Genomic DNA, 19979 nt, shown 5'->3' on the forward strand with positions numbered 1-19979 from the left:
ATTATTACTTTGTCTTCTGGGCAAGTTTCATCTTCATAAAGACAGAACCATTCAAAGTAATCCTGATTCTAGAATATTCTCCTCTGATATAAAGTTCATTTTTTTCTTCCTTTAAGAAAATGTCAGAACCTTTAAACTCAAAGGTTTATAAAAATAATAATATTATTGAGTCTGTTGTAAAGAACATTACATGTTTTTATATTGACAAAATGGAATATTGCATTGATTTGTGTACCCTAATTCAATCTCTTTTGATGTCCGTTTACCCCCCTTGTTTTTTTTTGTTAAACAGATAATTTAATCCGTGCAGATCTACACTGTAACGTTTATATTTAAATTAACAAAAAACACAAAATTGTCAAGTCTATGGACGGGTTATTAAGCGTCGATTTAATGATGTTATTTCGCAGTATATCCCTCTACTGGACGCATCAGGAACAACAGGGTCATAAAACCTGCCGGGGCGTAAAACTGCCAGGGGCGTATATCTGCCGGCTCCAGGTCTGCAGCCTCCCCCTACTCTGAAATACTGATCTCTCGGCTTTCTGATATCGGCATCACTGGTTCCGTTCTTTCCTGGCTCATTTCCTACATCAGCGACAGAAAGTATTATATCAGCATACAAGGTCATAGTTCGGCCACTGCTTCACTTACACAGGGTGTTCCTCAAGGTTCAGTTCTTGGTCCGCTATTGTTCATCATCTATATACATCGACTTGGTATCATCATACGCAGGCATGGACTTCAATTCCCATGCTATGCTGATGACATTCAAACTTATCTTACCTCCAGCTCTGATAGGCCATCCCTGCCTGACTCACTCACTGCATGTATCAGGGACATCAAGCACTGGATGTCCCTTAATTTCCTCAAATTAAATGACAGAAAAACGGAGATATTAGTAATCGGCTCTGCTGCCTCAGTCAAAAGGATGGACCAGTCCTTTGATATCGATGGAATTCATGTTAAGCCTTCGTCATTGATTCGTAACCTTGGTGTCTTATTCGACTCAACTCTATCTTTTGGCTCTCATATTTCTTCTCTTGTTAAAAACGATTTTTTCCATCTTCGTATTGCTCGTCTACGATCTTCTCTCACTTTAGTTGACGCTGAAACCTTAATTCATGCATTAATCACATCACAGCTGGATTACAGCTGAATGTTACATTCAAGACTCAGTTAAAAACATTTGTATTTCGTTTAATGTGACTGTATGTATCCTATGCGACTGTAATGTGTGTGTAGGTGTGTAAATGTATTGTAATTTACAATGTAAAGCGACCTTGAGCTAAGGAAAGGCGCTATATAAATAAAACTACTTCTTCTTCTTGGAGTTCAAAATGTTTAGTGGACAATGTAGAATCACAGGCATACTGTAATAATATGAAAAAATAATAATAATACAAAATAATAATTCAAAATTAAATTATCAATAAGATCTTCTGTAGACGTGTGACAGAAATAAAGTCAGTCTGGTTAGTAATAAGTGAAGCTGGTAATGCTGTTTGTGGAGTTGTTTAATCCTCCTCTGCTGAGATCTTCAGATTTAATGTGCTGCCATGCATTTCATCCTTTTTTTGCTTATTCCAATCAAATTTCAACGTCTTTTTGACAGAATTTGTTGATCATTCGAGGCTAGCTGAATAGTTAAGTCATGGCTTTTTTTAATTAATTTTTTTTTATAAAGTGTGCACTACTAAATGTGTTTTGACAGCTCTGGATTATAAGAATGGCACTTCCAGAAATGCTTAAGGAAAATACATGCGCAGTGATGTTGTACTTTCTTTGTTGTTTAAAAAACATGTATAAGCATGCATTTGGCTTCCTTTGTAACAAATTGTGTATTTTGTTAATCACTGTTACAAAGACCAAAAACTCACAAAAAAAAAAATCCTAAAATTAAACTGCCCAACTAAAAGAAAGACTGATCACCATAATTATGACAAAACATTTCCAATAAAACATCAACATCTAAACCTCTTTTACTTCTCAATAAGAACATCTGTTGCGTCTGACAGAAATAAAGTCAGTCTGGTTAGTAATAAGTGAAGCTGGTAATGCTGTTTGTGGAGTCGTTTAATCCTCCTCTGTAGATATCTTGAGATGTTTAGTATCTTCTTTTATCTTTAGCTGATTTCATCTAAGGCTGTGACTGGAAGTCAGTTGTAGTTCTTGTAGTTCTCTTTTCTTCAGAGATTCTGCTTGTTAACAGCAGGTGTTCATTCAGATTCAGAGTTACTTTAACACTCTTTAGAGCAGGACCATGTGTACTCTGAGCAGAGTTAATTTAACTCTGGGGATTTTGTTGTGATGCTTCACTGTTAACAGAGGTCAGTACTGTATTTCCAGCAGCGATGACTCCTGCCTTTAAAGCTTTAGATACTGTTTCTCCTTTAACAGCAGAGGCCAGTCTTCCAGATAATCCAGCTACTCCAGCAGCTGCTGCTCCTGAGATTAAAGCTGGACTTAGTGTTCCTCCAGTCATTGCTGCTCCTGCACACACTGCCGCTCCTGTTCCCAGTAAGGCCACAAATTTAATATTATTCATTCTTTCATCATTCCTTATCTGTTTTTCTTCCTCTAACTTCCGTCTCTCCTCTTCCTCTCTCTTCCTCTTCTCTACTTTCTCTATTTTCCTCTGAGCTTTCTTGTACATCTCATTTGTGTAATGCTCTCCTCCGTTCTCCTTCACCATTCTCTCTATCTTCTCCAGCAGTTCAGTGACCTGTGATCGATTTTCTTCATCTGTGTTATTGAACACATGATAACCGCCTTTACACTTTATAACTAGCTCATTAATTTGCTTGTTTTTTGTCAGAAACTCCTCTATAGGTGTTTTTAACTGATCTCCTCTAGTGAACAGAACGATGGTGTAACGAGTAGCTTCTTCTCCAAAGTTCTCCTGAATCCATTTCATTGTTTGTTTCTGTTCCTTTGTGAATCTGTCGTCAAGTCTCATGACCAGCAGAAACGCATGTGGACCAGGAACAGACATCTCCACACACTTCACTAATTCATTCTTCAGTTGATCTTCACTGATTGATGTGTCACACAGTCCTGGAGTGTCGATCACTGAGATGTTTCGACCTTCTACCGTCTGTTGATGTGGTTGGCATTTCTCAGTCACAGATTCAGTAGAAAATTCTTCTTTAAACGCCTTACGTCCCAGGATGGTGTTTCCTGTCGCGCTCTTTCCAGCTCCAGTTTTACCCACCATCACGATCCTGAGATCTGTGTGCTTTCCAAGTTTCATATGTCTGTTCTGTATGGACTGTGACACTGAGTTTTAGAGCAGACAAATAAGATATTAAGTTTCATTTACTTTTCAAGAAACATGTCGTGATATTTTGGAAAAGTGTAATAAAGTACAAGTTCTCACCTGTTTGGGTTGGATGTTGTTCTCTTGCTGTATATTGTTTCTTCTGGTCCCATTTTCCTGTTTCCCAATATTTTGCTGGGATCTGGACTGTATTTGTTTCTCCCATGTTTTCAAAAGAGTTTCTCTGTGATTTTACTGATTGTTTCAATGCCTCCTCTTCATCATTCCTGTTTTCGTGTGGAACTCTGGAGAATCTGTCTTCATATAATTCTGTTCTCTCAATTTTTGTCACTATTTTTGAAAAAGTATCTTTCTTTTCAGTCACACAATGTGTTGTGCTATTTTCCTTTACACTGTGCACGTGAATCGTCTCCCGCACTATTTCTCTCTGCTCTTGTTTTGTCTCTTGCACTTTCGTTTCTTTCTCTTGTTTTATCTTTTCTTTTCTGCTCTTTAGTGGAGTTCTTAAGTAAATGGAAATGTCATAATGCTGGCCATCATTCTGTTTGACGATTTCATCAATCTTCTCTAGAAGCTTTGTGATGTGAGTTTGAATAATCTCACGTTTACTGTTGAGCTCATGATATTTACCTCCACAGTGTTTGATGAGGTTCTGAAACTTTCTACTATCCATAACGAGCTTCCATTTTCTAATTGTTATTTTTTCTCTTCCAATAAACAGAATCATTGTGAACTTTAAAGCTTGAGCTCCAAAGTTCTCCTGAATTTGCTCCACTAGGTTCCTCTGCTCCTCCTCAAAGTTTCCCAGGTTGATGATGAGCAGGAAGACGTGAGGACCAGGATAACAGAGATACAGACTCTTCATCATTTCATTCTTCATCTCTTCGTCAGTCAGTTCAGTGTTGAAGAATCCTGGAGTGTCGATGATGGAGATGTTTCTGTCTTCTACTCTTCCTCTCTGTATCTCACTCTCTCTGGTTCTGCTCTCTTTAAATGCCTCTCGACCCAGTATTGCATTTCCTGTTGAACTCTTTCCAGCTCCAGAGACTCCCAGCATCTCAATCCTCAGATCATGTGCATAACCTGTCAAACAGTTCATGTCATTAGCTGGAGCTCTAGATTAATAAACATGCCTCCTTTTCATCCCCATGCATTTTTAGCTATTTCACCAGACCCATTTATTTACTCATGTGCTGAGATGTTAATTTTGTTATTGTACAAAACACATTTTGTTGACCCTTTGTGACACACAAGTTCTGAAAAGTGAAGCCAAAATGTTTCAATCGCCCCAGGTGGCTGGATGCAGTAATAAACCCCGCCCTCTTCACGGAATCTAATAGTTTTAGTTTATACTTTATTAGTCCCATCGCTGGGAAATTTGTATTGGACAACGTGCAAGTCTGTACATACAAAACAACATAAATTCAAAGCGAATAGAAATAAGTGAAATTATAAAAAACACAATGACAGTCGATACATACAATACAACATACATTAAAACAAAATAGAGAATAAGTGAAGGTAAATACATGTGAGACTAATGGCAATTCACAGTGTTTTATCTCTATTTAACGCTTTGATTGCACTAGGAACAAAGGAATTTTTCAGTCGATTAGACATACAGATCAATATCCTATATCTCCTTCCTGATGGTAATAATTTAAAGTGGGCATTCCGAATATGAGTAACGTCTCCAACAATTTTCTTGGCATGGTTTAAAATTGAAGCATCAAACAACTCTTATGGTGATAATCTCTCATCACCCCTTATAATTCTAAAGGCGCGGTGTGCACCAAACGTCCTAACCTCGATTTTATTTGGACAGACAAGTTAAACAAAGATTGTTTACATGAAGAGACCAGCATAGTGAATTATCTATATGGACTCCATAGAGTACTTATATGAAGGAACCTGTGCAATGATATTACCATGTATCTTTACCGGACTATGATCCCCTACACTTTATCAAGCGACGAGAATACTTTTTGAGCGCAAAAAACAAACAAAAATAACGACTTTATTCAAGTATTCATTTCCTTCTCTGTCGACCTCAAGATTTCACGTAGTGTAATAGCGTAGTGCTTCTGTGTTGTACGTCACACGTAGGCTCACTATTGGCCGACGCTGGTCATGTGTGGGATGCGTGTGACTGTCACGGGTGTGGTGCAGGCAGAAGAAGAAGAACAAGGCTCAGAGTTCCAATTCACATGATTTACTAAATATAATTCACACAGGTACTGACAGGCAGGCAGGACGAACACACACTCAAAATAAGGGTGTATTCACACCTGCCTGGTTTGGTTCGATTGAATCGAACTCTAGTTCGTTTCCCCCCTTGGTGCGGACCTTTTGGGCAGTTGTGAATACAGCAATCGAACTCGGGTGCGGACCAAACAACCGAACCGAGACCCAGCTGAAGAGGTGGTCTCGGTACGGTTCCAAACGATCTCTGGTATGGTTCGTTTACGGTGTGAACATGAACCGACCCAATTGCAAGAAAGCACTGCGCGTTTGAGTTAACAGGCTTCCGTAGTCAGAGTTGCGTTATGGGAAAGTGATCTGTTGTAGCCTACTACATTTGATAAAATGAGTCGTGGTTTGTCCTGGAGCTTCGAAGAGATGAGCTGCCTTATTAACATTTGGGCAGATGCCCATGTAGCACAGCTGCCCATGTAGCACAGAATAACACAAAATTAGTAAAATAACAAATATTGCAGTACGAAATCTCTCCATGCTGAGCCTTTTTTGCACTTCCTGATTTCCCTACTTGAGAATCCTTGTCCAATGAATGGACGACCTTAGCACACGTGTGGTTTTGTTTACAAATTTTGGATTACTTGCAAAAAGAGCAGTGTGAAAGCGAACCGTACCAAAAAAAAAAAAAAAAAAGTATTTGGTCCGGACCAAAGCAAGTGAACTATCGGACTTTCCTGGTGTGAATACACCCTAAGACTAACTACAGACAAAGGACTGACTGAACTGAAGGAACTAAATACAAACTTTGATGAACTGAAACAGTTGACACAGATGATGATAATTAACAAGACACAGGTGATTAAGATGAACTAATGAATGGTTAACATGGTAAATGATGAATGGCGGGAAAACAAGACATGTGACTGAAAATGAAAACAAACTGAAGATCTAAACAGACACAAACATGAAATTACTCCCCCCCTCCGTAAGGCGCGACCTCGCGCAGAAGAGGGACCAGGGCGGAGCAGACGGAGAGAGGATCCATGGTGGAGCAGACAGAGGAAGGAGCCAAGGCGGAAGCGGGCTGACGAAAGCAGGGGGCCGACTGACGGCGACGCAGCAGGAGGTTGAGACCAGGGTGGAGCAATAGAGCCGACTGGACAGGGCAATGCTGAGGGACTGAAGGGACATGGCGACACCGCAGGCTCTGGTGACTGAAGTGCAGGCGGGGACACAGAAGGGCACGGTGGAGACAGAGGGAGTGAGGACCAAAGGGGAACTGAAGGGAGTGAGGAGTCCAACAGAGCCGGGGGGACGAAGGTACGAGGCGTAGCCAGAGGAGAGAAGTCCAGAGGTGAGGGAAGGTTGACGAATGACCAAAGTGGATCCGGGGGGACGAGGGAGCCTGGCGGAACTAGGGAACTGAAGGGCCATGGTGGAGCTGAGGGAGGTAATAGCCAAGGTGGAGCAGATGGGATGAAGGACCGAGGTAGAGTCCTGGTTGAGGAGGTAGGAGGCGGAGGCCGGGGATCCACTGACCAGGCTGGAGCAGAGCGGATGGCTGGCAGGCAGTGAATCACCAGCTCGGCAGGGCTGACGTGAAGCTCGGGTTCGGCAGGGTTGACGAGGAGCTCGGACTTGGCAGGGCTGTACGAAACCAGCGGTGGTGAAGGCTCTGGGCTGGACGGAACCAGCGGTGGTGAAGGCTCTGGGCTGGACGGAACCAGCGGTGGTGAAGGTGTAACGGAGGCCAGCTAGTAGTCGCTGTGCAAATAAACCTCACTCCTCTGATCTCAATAGGCGCTCTAGCAACAGACGCTAGGGGCTGCAGTCTTTAGCCTCCTTGTTAGAGCGCCTGACTCTCACGCCGGAGACCCAGGTTCGAGGCCTGAGCGGGGTGGGTGGAGGGGTTACAAAGACTCTGGGCTAGACGGGACCAGCGGTGAAGGCTCTGTACTGGACGGGACCAGCGGTGGAGGCTCTGTGCTGGACGGGACCAGCGGTGAAGGCTTTGTGCTGGACGGGACCAGCGGTGAAGGCTCTGTAGGACTGATGTGAGGCTTGGCTGGAGACAAGGGTTCAGGCAGGATGTGGAAAATGGGCTGTTCCAGAATGTGAAGATCCTCTAAAGGGATGGTCTCGGCAGGACGAGACACTGGATGGGCTGTCTCAACAGGACAAGAGTGTGCTCCAGATCGGGACACGACGCTCTCCAGACACCGGATGACGGTGTCTCTCCAGCCTAGACCGGTGGTGTCTGGGAGGTCGATAGGGTGGTTAAAGGTGGCCCCGATCCGGAACAAGGTGCACAAACGCTCATCATCCTGATCGCTGACGACAGCAAGGCGGACAAAGCCCGCAACAAAAGAAAAAAAATGTGGCTCCCCTGAGCCAGGACGATAATTCTCACCCCATCATCCATCTTAGGGCGGTCAGTAGTTCTGTCACGGGTGTGGTGCGGGCAGAAGAAGAAGAACAAGGCTCAGAGTTCCAATTCACACGATTTACTAAATATAATTCACACAGGTACTAATAGGCAGGCAGGACGAACAAACACTCAAAATAAGACTAACTACAGACAAAGGACTGACTGAACTGAAGGAACTAAATACAAACACTGATGAACTGAAACAGTTGACACAGATGATGATAATTAACCAGACACAGGTGATTAAGATGAACTAATGAATGGTTAACATGGTAACTGAAGAATGGCGGGAAAACAAGACATGTGACTGAGAATGAAATCAAACTGAAGATCTAAACAGATACAAACGTGACAGTGACGTTCAACCAGAAGCACTATGCTATTACACTACGTGAAATCTCGAGGCCGACAGAGAAGGAAATGAATACTTGAATAAAGTTGTTATTTTTGTTTGTTTTTTGCGCTCAAAAAGTATTCTCGCCGCTTGTTAAACTTAAGATTGAGCCACTGTAGTCACTTGGACAATTTGAACGATTTCTTTAATAACTTTTCGGGGCTGGCAAGTTTCAATCCCTTAGAAGCCTATGGAGGAGTGATCCAGCTCTCAGATTTAATCAAAAATATCTTAATTTGTGTTCCGAAGATCAATGAAAGTCTTACGGGGTTGGAACAACATGAGGGTGAGTAATCACTGACAGAATTTTAATTTTGAGGTGAACTATCCCTTTAAGATTGCTGTGTCATCAGATAATTTGATAAAAAAAAGTACTGTCTTGACTTGCTACACAATCATTGGTGTATAATGTAAATAAAATTGGTGAGCAAACGCATCCCTGTGCGGCTCCCGTGTTCGTAATTTTAACTTCAGAATATGAGTTGTTGACTCTCACCTGTTGTGTGCAGTTGTTCAGAAAGGAATAGAGCCACTTAATACAGTATGGATTTACCTTAAGCCTTTGTGGTCAACAACATGGGATTCAGGGTATTAAATACTGAACTAAAGTCAATAAAAAGTAGACGGGCATATGCTTGAATGTCTTCTAAATGACTAATAACCAAATGAGAGATGCAATTAATGGCATCTTCAGTACCTCACCTCTCCCTATATGCGAATTGAAACGGGTCGAGTAATGGTTTGATCCTTTAAACCCATTAGAACAAATCGTTCAAAACACTTCATAACATGTAACTGGTCTACTGGTCTAAAATCACCATTCTCCACTGAGTTCTTTTTCTTAGGAACTGGTATTACAATGGATTTGTAGTCCAGGATTCTAGGAACAGGTGTTGTGAATTAGCCACGGCTATAAACACTGTGATACAGGCATCGGATTGTTTTTTATGTAATAATCTGTTGTTGTTGTTGTTGTTTTTTTTGTATCTGTCCTTATTAGTGTTACGAGTTGCGTGGAAGCAAAGGCAGTAGGCGGATCTAAATGCAGCAGTAGACTTTAATTATATACAGACTCAGAACAGACAAGATACTCGTGGTACGCACATTCAAACATACATTCAATAACTGACCATGAACAAAAGAGCACACAGGATTTAAATACACAGAGGGGATCAGGGAACAAGACACAGCTGGGGCAAATCAGAACAACGAGCGGGACCATACAACCTAACAAGACAACACACCTGAAACAAGGGACCTAATAATGACATGACTATGATAACAGACTACAATTAACAAGGCAAAAACTGAATAAAAGACCAAAGACAGAGAAACCACAAACCAGAAACATGACAAAATGAATAACACCGTAACAATTAGCTTATTCAAATAAACTACAAATAAAATAAATAAAATTTCATCCATAGAGATGGCATATTATGTGAGTCCAAAGATTTTTGAAAAATGGGGCAGAATGCCGTGGAAAGCTCCATAGTCAAGTCAAGTCAAGTCAAGTCACCTTTATTTATATAGCGCTTTTTACAATACAGATTGTATCAAAGCGCTTCACAGTGATAACATGAAAACAATATAACAAAGTTTGTTTCTAAAAGAAATTGCGTCAATGTCCACCTTAAGTAAGGCAGATCAATAATATTATTGAATATTAAATGTTAAATGTCCCCAACTAAGCAAGCCAAAAGCCAAGGCAACAGTGGCAACAAGTTTTTAACAAAAAAGCCGGAATTCTATCCGGGCCCAAATATTTTATAGAGCATACACCTCTAAATAAAGTGCTGACCACCTGTGGGTCAACCACTAGCCTCTGACCCAGTTCACATTTTACATTGTCCAGAACACCCGTATAATCAGCTGGTGACTCAAACCTAAGAAAAATGTCTTTTAAATAATTGGCCCTGTATTTGTCATCATTATAAAAGTTTTGTGAGGTGGTGCCATATTTTATACAACTTTCATTGCAGCCCACAGTTTTTTTTAATTCCCTGTAGAAAAATTATCTTCTATTGTATCTCTAAATTTTCTACTCACCCCCTTCAGTAATATATTCAGTACCTTTTTGACTATTTTTAATTTAATTTTATCATGATTTATAAATGCCAACTTCTACCTATTCAAACATTCTTTGTTATAAAACTTTTGTTATTTGGAAATACCGTTACAGTTTTCTTCTCCACACAAAAATGTATATAGTCCGTTATGGACTCTGTGGCCGTCTAAATGTCCATCTTGTGAAAAAGATCCCAGTCCGTGGAATCAAAGCAGCCTTTTAAGCTCTCTATACTGTCCTCCGACCAAACCGAGATTGTATTTGTGTGTGGCTTAGCTCTTTTTAAGAGAGTTTTATAAGTTGGAATCAAATGAACAGTGTTGTTAGATAGAGGAGGTTTGGCCTTAGCAACATACGTATCCTTTATGTTTCCGTAACATTTGTCCAAAATCTTGTTACCTCTAGTAAAGCACTTAAAATATTGTTCGTACCCCAGGGGCATAAACTCCAATCTAAACTGGTTAAAGTCTCCAAGGATAAAAATTGGAGCCACTGGAGTGCGCCTTAATTGCTCATTGACACAGTCACTTATACACCTGGCCGCGTTAGCGGCAATCCCACTTGGTGGAACGTACACCGCACAAATAATGATGTTTCTAAATTCACGCGGTAGATAAAAAAGGCCTTAATGATAAACATAATAATTCCACATCGGGATTGCAAACAGTATTTCTCACCGTATGCTGGCAGCACCATTTGTCCTTGATGTATATACAGACACCGCCGCCTCTTGATTTACCCGAGTTTTCATCCCTGTCTGCCCAAACAAGTGAAAACCCATCCAATTCGACCAAAGAGCAAGGGATGTCCCGATGAAGCCATGTCTCCGTGAACACCATCAAGCAGGACTCACGATACTCGTGCCATGTCCTTGTGATCACGCGTAGCTCCTCAATTTTATTCTTTAAGGACCGCACATTGCTCATTGCTCTTTCGATTGCTTTATCACCACGGTTCCGAAGACCGAGACGAAGCCCTCCTCTCTTCCCTCTTTTTCTGGGTCACGCCGAAAATGCGCTCTTCCTCCTGATATCAACTGGTAAATCCGTGGGAGACAATGTTCTTTCAGGCCTCAGAAGGAGAAATTCCACTCTGGTATAGCTCAAAGATGGCACAGCAACAAAGTGTGCAGATGATACACGATTCAGAGCAAGGATCATTCCTCCAATCAAAGTCAGTAATAGGAATTGTACCAAAAATGGCTTCATTATGATCAGCACTTTAACACTAACACATTAAAATGTTTAAAAACATTAAACAATTAAGATCAAATCCGACCCGAACCACAAACTGAAAGTGCACGTGTCCGGGTCGCCAGCCGAGCAGCACCACCGGAGGGAGTATCACGTCAGTAATATGACGTAAGACAAACGTCTCATGTTACGTATGTAACCCTGGTTCCCTGAGAGGGACTGAGACGCTGCTTCGAGACGCGGTGGAAACGCCCCTGCGTGACGAGACGAGACGTCAAGGGTGACGTCGCCGACCAGGGAACTATAAAGCACACCTGAAAACAGACCGCGCTAGCTTCTGAAAAGCCGAAGCAAGTTGATCACAGGCATGCAGAGAGTATGGCAGGGTGACGCAGCGCCTCATTCCCTCTCATGGCGGGACATACGTAACCATACATTACCTGATACGTTCTCTTTCAAGGGAACTCGAGCTGCGTCAAGACGTGGTGGAAACCCCATACCCACTACACCATAATAACAAAGGTATGTTCTGTGTGAAGTCACTGCGCACACTAAGAAGCAAGCACCCTAGACCCTGGAGGAGCCAAGATCCAAGTCATAAAATCTAACAAATATATGCGGTGAGGACCAGCCTGCCACATCACAGATGTCATGGAGGGAAACCCCCGATAATAAAGCCTTAGAGGCAGCCATACTCCTGATAAAATGGGCTCGGACAGATAAAGGTGAAGGCTGACCGGCCGCTTCATAAGCAAGTGAGATAGCCTCGACTATCCACTTACTCATAACCTGCTTGGAAGCAGGGTAACCTTTTCTAGGTGACCCGAAACAGACAAATAGTTGGTCCGAATTATGCCACAGGGCAGCTCTGTGAACATAAGCATCCAAAGCCCGAACCGGGCACAACAGATCAAGTTTTTCCTGATCTGGTGTAATAAAAGGTGGAGGACAGAAGGCCTGCAGAATGATTGGGCCTAAAACATTAGTAGGTACCTTAGGAATATAACCCGGCCTAGGGTGAAGAAAGGCTTACACCATGCCCTGTGCAAATTCCAGGCACAAAGGAGCAACCGACAAGGCTTGCAAATCTCCAATTCTCTTGATAGAGGAAATAGCAATGAGAAATAAAGTTTTTAGTGTAAGGAACTTTTCTGAAACCTCTTCAATTGGCCCGAAGGGAGCCAAAGACAAGCCCTCCAAAGAAACGGCCAAATACCAAGCCGGTGCTCTAATGTACAGTGCAGGCCTCAGCCTCAGGGTGCCACGAAGAAAACGAGTAATAAGAGGATCTCTCCCCAATGATGCACCACCCAGAGGAGTGTGGTAAGCAGATATAGCCGCAACATACACCTTCTCTCCTCAGAGAGTCGCCCCCCAGCGGGCGCCGAGGAGAGACACGGATTCTCGAAGCCTGATAGCCTCGGCGTCAGGACTTCTTCTTTATCTAAGCTTTCTTAGAGATGATGACAGTCCTCAGATCTTTCCTGCCTCTAATCGGCTTCGACTGCGACCACCACCCAGGCCCCCCCGATTGTGGAGGAGCCCGTGTGGCGACGCTTTGTTTTTGTTGCATTCTGTGTTGCGAGGAACCCGTAGATGGCCGAGACTGCTCCTTTTTAATAACAGTAGTCTCGGGGACATTAGACCAGCGAGGAAGAAACTTCTGGAACGCCGCTGATTGTTTCTTCGCCTCCTGAAATCTATCGACGACACTGTTTATAGACCCGAATAGACCCGAAGGCGAAAGCGGAGCGTCCAGAATATCAGACCTGTCTCTATCTTTTAAATCAGCTTTAGCCACAAATGATGTTCCGTGGCCACCATGGCTGCCATAGACCGATCTATTGATTTGGCCGCCTCCTTGGTGGCCCGGAGAGACAGATCTGTTGCGCTGCAGCGCTGACTTCCTCACAATCGTCCATGTCCCTAAGCAGATCAGCCTGGTATGCCTGCAGTATTGACCTGCTGCCGAATACGCTTTACCCACCAGCTCTGAAGTGGCTTTTAATGGCTTGGTGGGTAACGCCGGGGCTTTAAATGATGACGCTGATGAACAGCACCTACACTTTCTGATTGATGTACATCACATTGCCTTCATTGCCCATCAGGCTTTACACTATTAGAGCATCACATCTGTAAGATCATGATTACGCCGTGGAAAGTTAATGATCATTTTTTATTCTCCAAGTTGCAGCAAATAGATGAGCAGCCAACACTTACATCCATGTAAACACTAGAAATATCAACAGTGTCATAAATGTAATAATGGATGATTCATTTTTAGGTATTCTGGTTATGTAACATTGTGAAAACTGACGTATGAATACAAACATTGTGAATGATGCTAAAATAACTTTTTGAGCCGCTAACAGGTCGTGTCACATTCCTTTTGTTTAAGGATGGGGATTCAAACTTGGCAAAGAAGACAGATGACATTACCTCATCATTACTTTGGTAACATCATGCTGTATTTTAATCATGATACTCTGTACTTGAATACAAATATATTTTATAAATTGAATTAGTAGAACTGAATAGTAGAAATTTAAGGTTGTAACATGGCGACTAAATGCCAATGTAGATTATCTTCACTATTTACTTTCTGATTTACTTTTTAATGCTGTCAATTAGTAGCAACAAAAAGCACAATATATGATTAATTTCTCAGTATGGTATTAAACTATCACATTAGGTTATTTAACTTAGACTGACCTTTATCTGCTGATGCCATGTCTCTCGCAGTTAGTGCTTGTCGTTCAGAGTCCCTGTGTTTGTGTGTGTGAGACGGACCTAGTTAATGTGTCTACACTTCCTCATACTGTTAAAAAAACAAAAACAATATGCCAGCGTCACACATTGGCTGCACTTTGACACCTAAAGACAAAGATCTTGCAGAACTACTTTATGTTTTGGGCCGTGCCCAACTGATGTTTACTGTTTTAGTGCTTTGTCATATTAGTCTGGCAAGTAGTGACAAATAAAGAGCAAGTGTTGTTTGAAGACGTGAGAGTGCGCGCGCGCGGCCAGGGCTCTCTCTCTCTGCTCTGCCCTGTCATGCGCAGCAGTCATTCTATTCTACATCACTCACCGATCAAAATAGGCTTTGGCGGGACAAAAATTTGCTTTGGCGGCCGCCAAAAAGCGGACGATCTGACGGGTTTTAGAAGATTTAATACAACCTGAAACTAAAAAACAGACCCGACCTCTATTTGAGACCGGACTTATATTTACCCAGACCTGCAGCCACACCAGGCGTGTAAAAGAGACAATCGTCTATTTGGGACTCGGCTATTATTTGAAGTAAGCTATGGTACATTTTTATGGTTTCTTTTAAAACAATGCCGGATTTTCTCTCTCTTTTTAGATTTTTGACATTATTTTACATAAAGAAAAATGCATGCTGCACATGTTCTTGTGAAATAAAGTATATTTTATATAAAATGACCATAAGTTTCAAGCATTATTTTTCACCATCATGATCAGGAAGTAACTCTCATAATACAATGAAACAGATAACTATATAGAATTATATTACACAAAATCAATGTTTTAAAATGCTTATTGTACTATACCTTAATGTATCATCATAATACGTATAAAGTATGCCGTTTCGTGTGTAATAATGCCGTTTCGTGCCTAAGCAAATTACACTCCAAAACGTTAGGTGGCGTTACTCGGTTTAGAACGTAAGCTCCACCCCTCACTTCCGGTTCTGGCGCTGGGGTTCTGAAACTGGTGGTGCTGCAGGTCTGCAGCTGGATACTATTGACTCCAATGAATAGGTTTGAAATGTAAAAATAAGTTAATTCAGTTTTAAAGGTCAAGCATCAGACCAAAGGTATATTAATGTGTCTCCAGAAAAAAGGTAGAAATACACATACAAATGTGGGGATAACAAGCCAAATCTATAAAAACTTTTAAAGAAACAAAATCATTGTAATGTGTCTAACTCTGCAAAATACTATAAAACTTCAGAGATGAGATGATTTTTTCTTCTTTAAAAAGAATAAAGAGTTACATTTCTATTTATTTACATATTTGTCTTCCTCTTCCAAATCTACTGTTTAATATGTGTTTTATGTTTATGAATATTTTAAAATAAAATAACATGAATGTAGCTGATATTTGCAAGTTTCAAATGAATGAATACATATTTTAATTTAGCTGTATGAGCTCCAATCATTTTTCTTGTAAGTTTGTCATTTGGACTTCTACATCTTTCTCTGGCTGAATGGAATAAAACAAACAAAGTACATGCAGGAAAATGAACAGTGATCATGTGACTGCTAATCAAACGAGCCCTCTCCCTCCATTGTTCAAACAAACCACGACTTTCCCACAAACATGCAAATCCTGTTATTTCACTTTTAGAAGTCCTCGTGGATCCAGCTATGAATATATTAAAATTGTATTTAAAGTGCACATGAGTCATCATGCATAGACAAACTGGAAGAAATACAGTTTATGTTGTGTTTGCACAGTTACAAACACAACAGAAAACACAACAGCACTGTAAGAGAATAAGGCCTGGGCCTATAGGCCGGTTTAGGTTAGCCAGGTATGTTTCAGTGTTTGCGCTAACCCTGGGTTTTAGGCACCATGAAAGTGGTTTGGGTTTTAGCAGTGATCATCGTAACTTACGCCCCATGGCTAACCTGGTCCAGGGCAGGTTATGTTCCAGTAAGAGGTAGCAAACCAAACTTGGACAAATCAGCTGTGAGCAAAGTGACACATGTCTGATGTGATAAAGTCACTCCACCTGATTCTACTCCAAATGAGATAATCCTGAGTTTGTCCAACTACCATCATGGTACAGGCCCCAGGCACTTAAAGTCTGCAAATCAAAGTACCAGCAACAAACAGATTAAACTGTTTTGGTGAATGAATATAAGTGAATAAGTGAATAGTGGCAAATTGGCAGGAAAATAATGACATGAGGTCATGTAAACATCTTAAGGTATTTCTTCTTTCTATGACAGTCTTGAATCTGCTAGTGAATAGTCTCACATGACTCTACACTGCCACCTAGTGTTCTGGTGTGAACAGAGAAACATATTTGTGTGTCTATTCGTTGCCTTCTATTGAATACACAGTATAGCTGTGTCCCAATGTGAAGGCTGCATCCTCCGAAGGCCGTATTTGAAGGCCAATTGCGTCACAGCGGCACGACGAAGGACGTCCAAATTCATAGGCTGCACCCTCCGAAGGCCGCATTTGAAGGCCGATTGCATCACCACGGCACGATGAAGGCTGTCCCAATTCTGTTCTGCTTCCTCCGAAGGCCGTATTCGAAGGCCGGTTGCGTCATTGCCGCGCGACGAAGGCTACCCTGATTCAAAAGCGACGCCAAATGCACCCTTCGTTTCCCCGTGAAAGAGAGGATACATAAATGGATCCTAAGCGGCCTATCCTACCCCATAAGTCATTGCGCTAGTGACGACAGCATTTTTATTAAAAGAAAAAGGGCGGCCGAGAGTTCGGTGGTGGACGGCAAATTCACATTTAAATGTAAGTATTATGTTTTCATTTACTCAAATAGCTAGAGAAACTAGCGTTAAAAGCCACAAGTTTGTCTTTCTTATTCATCTTTACTCAATCGTCACCATTGTGTGGCTTCATTTGACATGTGGTTTGAGGCAAAACTTGTGCTAATATTAGTTTAATAATTGTTTCAGGGAACAAGTAGCAGACAGCTCAATTTATCCAATTGCTGTCTGAAAATGACCATTTCTTTACGGGGGTGAAAAACTCCGCCAGCGTAAGGCAACGACCTATTTGTAATATTTGCACTAGTCTGTCTCACTTGTGAAGCCTATTATAAAAAAAATATAAATGACAATGGGGTTTCACTTTTATGTGTTTTTGTAGTGCTGTCATGCAAGCTATGTCTACAAAGGTTTTAACCAAATTTGAGTATCCAGAAATATGATTTCTGAAGTATTTTTGTATTCATATCCTGATGTGTCATATTTTGTAATGTTAAGGTTGCACTAATGTTAAGATTGCACTCCTGTCTTAATATTTTTCATAAGTGGTTCCCTTTTGTTTTGTTTTAGGAGAATTCTGGAGAAAATGGACCTGCTGGGGAAGGTGACTCCCATGCAGGATAATATATATATATATATAAAGTTAGAAAGTTTGACAGATCTTTGTTTAAATGTATTGTGTTGTTGTTGTTAACAGGCATGCTTTATTTGCTCTGCCTTAGGATTGCAAGTGTCCTAGGACAGGTGAGGGTGTGAGTGGGAAACCCACTGCTGAAACTTGGCCCTGGTTTGTCCTCATGGATGAGGTGTTGGGACAGAGGCACTCCACCAACCCCCCTGTCCTAATTGGCTCCATCCCTGAGGACAGACCAGGGCCGAGTTCAGCAGAGTGCGACCAAGAAGAGGATGAGCCAGCAGCACCAGCACCAGCAGGATCATCAGCATCAGCACCAGCACTACAAAGAAGGGGTTTTCAGAGAGGACGAGTTGTTGGACTTGATTAGAGAAGGCATGGGACTGCAGAGGAGAGTAGGAAGAGGATGGACAGACTGTTTTCTCGTCTTGAAAGAATGATTGAGAATTTATTTATTTACATACTTTTGTGTAGTTTAATGTAAAACAATGCGTAGTGTTGCTGTCCTGTGAGGGAAAAAGTAGGCTACTTCACATTTGTACGTGAATACTTAACGAAGTATGTAGTTCCTTACATTACACCACTGGTTATTTTGAAAATTAAAGTAACAAAATGTAGGTCTATTGTCACAATATTAACAAATTGTTGCTAACTACAGCTGTGTCCCATATCAAAGTGCGCATCTGAAGCGCTCAGACCGGTCTAGCCTACGGAGGATTGTTCTTGTCGCCTAGCAACTGTGACTGACAGCTGCCGATGACGAGCGGGAGTAACGTTTGCACTAGACTTTTTTATATTCAACTGGTTTTAAATATTCAAATAGGGTTGAAACCTGTGTAAATAGTAACTCGTGGCCTCAAGATAGTCCGCGGCCTTCGAAGGATGCAGCCTTCACATTGGGACATAGCTCTTGTGTTTCTCTTTCCTGCAGTGAATCTGCTTGTTAACAGCAGGTGTTCATCACTAATGTTCAATCATCACTTAGCTAATCCCTTAATTATCTCATTAACTTTAACTCTGATTCAGAGTGTTATATACTTTAACACTCTTTAGAGTGGGACCATATGTATTCTGAGCAGAGTTAATTTAACTCTGGGGATTTTGCAGTGTTCAGTTTCTTTAACTTTAACATGATTTCTTGCTTCCAATGAAAGCAGCAGGTAGTGATGCTCCACTATTAACAGAGGCCAGTGCTGCATTTCCAGCAGCTACTACTCCTGCCTTTAAAGCTTCAGATACTGTGGCTCCTTTAGCAGCAGAGGCCAGTACTGCACCTCCAGCAACTGCTGCTCCTGAGATTAAAGCTGGACTTAGTGTTCCTCCAGCAACTACTGCTCCTGCACACACTACCGCTCCTGTTCCCACTAATGCCACTCCTTTAGCCTTAGTCAACAGCCTCATTCTTTCATCATCCCTTATCTTTTCTTCTTCCTCTAACTTCCGTCTCTCCTCTTCCTCTCTCTTCCTCTTCTCTACTTCCTCTATTTTCCTCTGAGCTTTCTTGTACATCTCATTTGTGTAATGCTCTCCTCCGTTCTCCTTCACCATTCTCTCTATCTTCTCCAGCAGTTCAGTGACCTGTGATCGATTTTCTTCATCTGTGTTATTGAACACATGATAACCGCCTTTACACTTTATAACTAGCTCATTAATTTGCTTGTTTTTTGTCAGAAACTCCTCTATAGGTGTTTTTAACTGATCTCCTCTAGTGAACAGAACGATGGTGTAACAAGCAGCTTCTTCTCCAAAGTTCTCCTGAATCCATTTCATTGTTTGTTTCTGTTCCTTTGTGAATCTGTCGTCAAGTCTCATGACCAGCAGAAACGCATGAGGACCAGGAACAGACATGTAGACACACTTCACTATTTCATTCTTCAGTTGATCTTCACTGATTGATGTGTCACACAGTCCTGGAGTGTCGATCACTGAGATGTTTCGACCTTCTACCGTCTGCTGATGTTGTTGGCATTTCTCAGTCACAGATTCAGTAGAAAATTCTTCTTTAAACGCCTTACGTCCCAGGATGGTGTTTCCTGTCGCGCTCTTTCCAGCTCCAGTTTTACCAACCATCACGATCCTGAGATCTGTGTGCTTTCCAAGTTTCATATGTCTGTTCTGTATGGACTGTGACACTGAGTTTTAGAGCAGACAAATAAGAGATTAAGTTTCATTTACTTTTCAAGAAATATGATGTCGTGATATTTTGGAAAAGTGTAATAAAGTACAAGTTCTCACCTGTGTGGGTTGGATGTTGTTCTCTTGCTGTATGTTGTTTCTTCTGGTCCCATTTTCCTGTTTCC

At 41.6% G+C, this 19979-nt stretch overlaps 1 protein-coding gene across 1 annotated transcript; it reads right to left on the bottom strand.

Moving 5' to 3' along the window:
* Positions 1-2287: 2287 nt before the first annotated feature.
* On the bottom strand, positions 2288-19970 carry LOC130105945 (uncharacterized). The gene is made up of 8 exons (XM_056272134.1): positions 19915-19970; positions 18810-19811; positions 17916-18106; positions 16215-16273; positions 7499-7807; positions 6583-7019; positions 3380-4363; positions 2288-3279 (listed from the first exon to the last, which is right to left on the bottom strand). Exons 2-8 carry the CDS (start codon positions 19783-19785, stop codon positions 2288-2290), a joined length of 3948 nt encoding a protein of 1315 aa, XP_056128109.1. The 5' UTR covers positions 19786-19811; positions 19915-19970.
* Positions 19971-19979: the final 9 nt, after the last annotated feature.

Source organism: Rhinichthys klamathensis, unplaced genomic scaffold, assembly GCF_029890125.1.
Source record: "Rhinichthys klamathensis goyatoka isolate OS25496 unplaced genomic scaffold, OSU_Roscu_1.1 h1tg000330l_1, whole genome shotgun sequence".
Taxonomy (NCBI): Eukaryota; Metazoa; Chordata; class Actinopteri; order Cypriniformes; family Leuciscidae; genus Rhinichthys; species Rhinichthys klamathensis.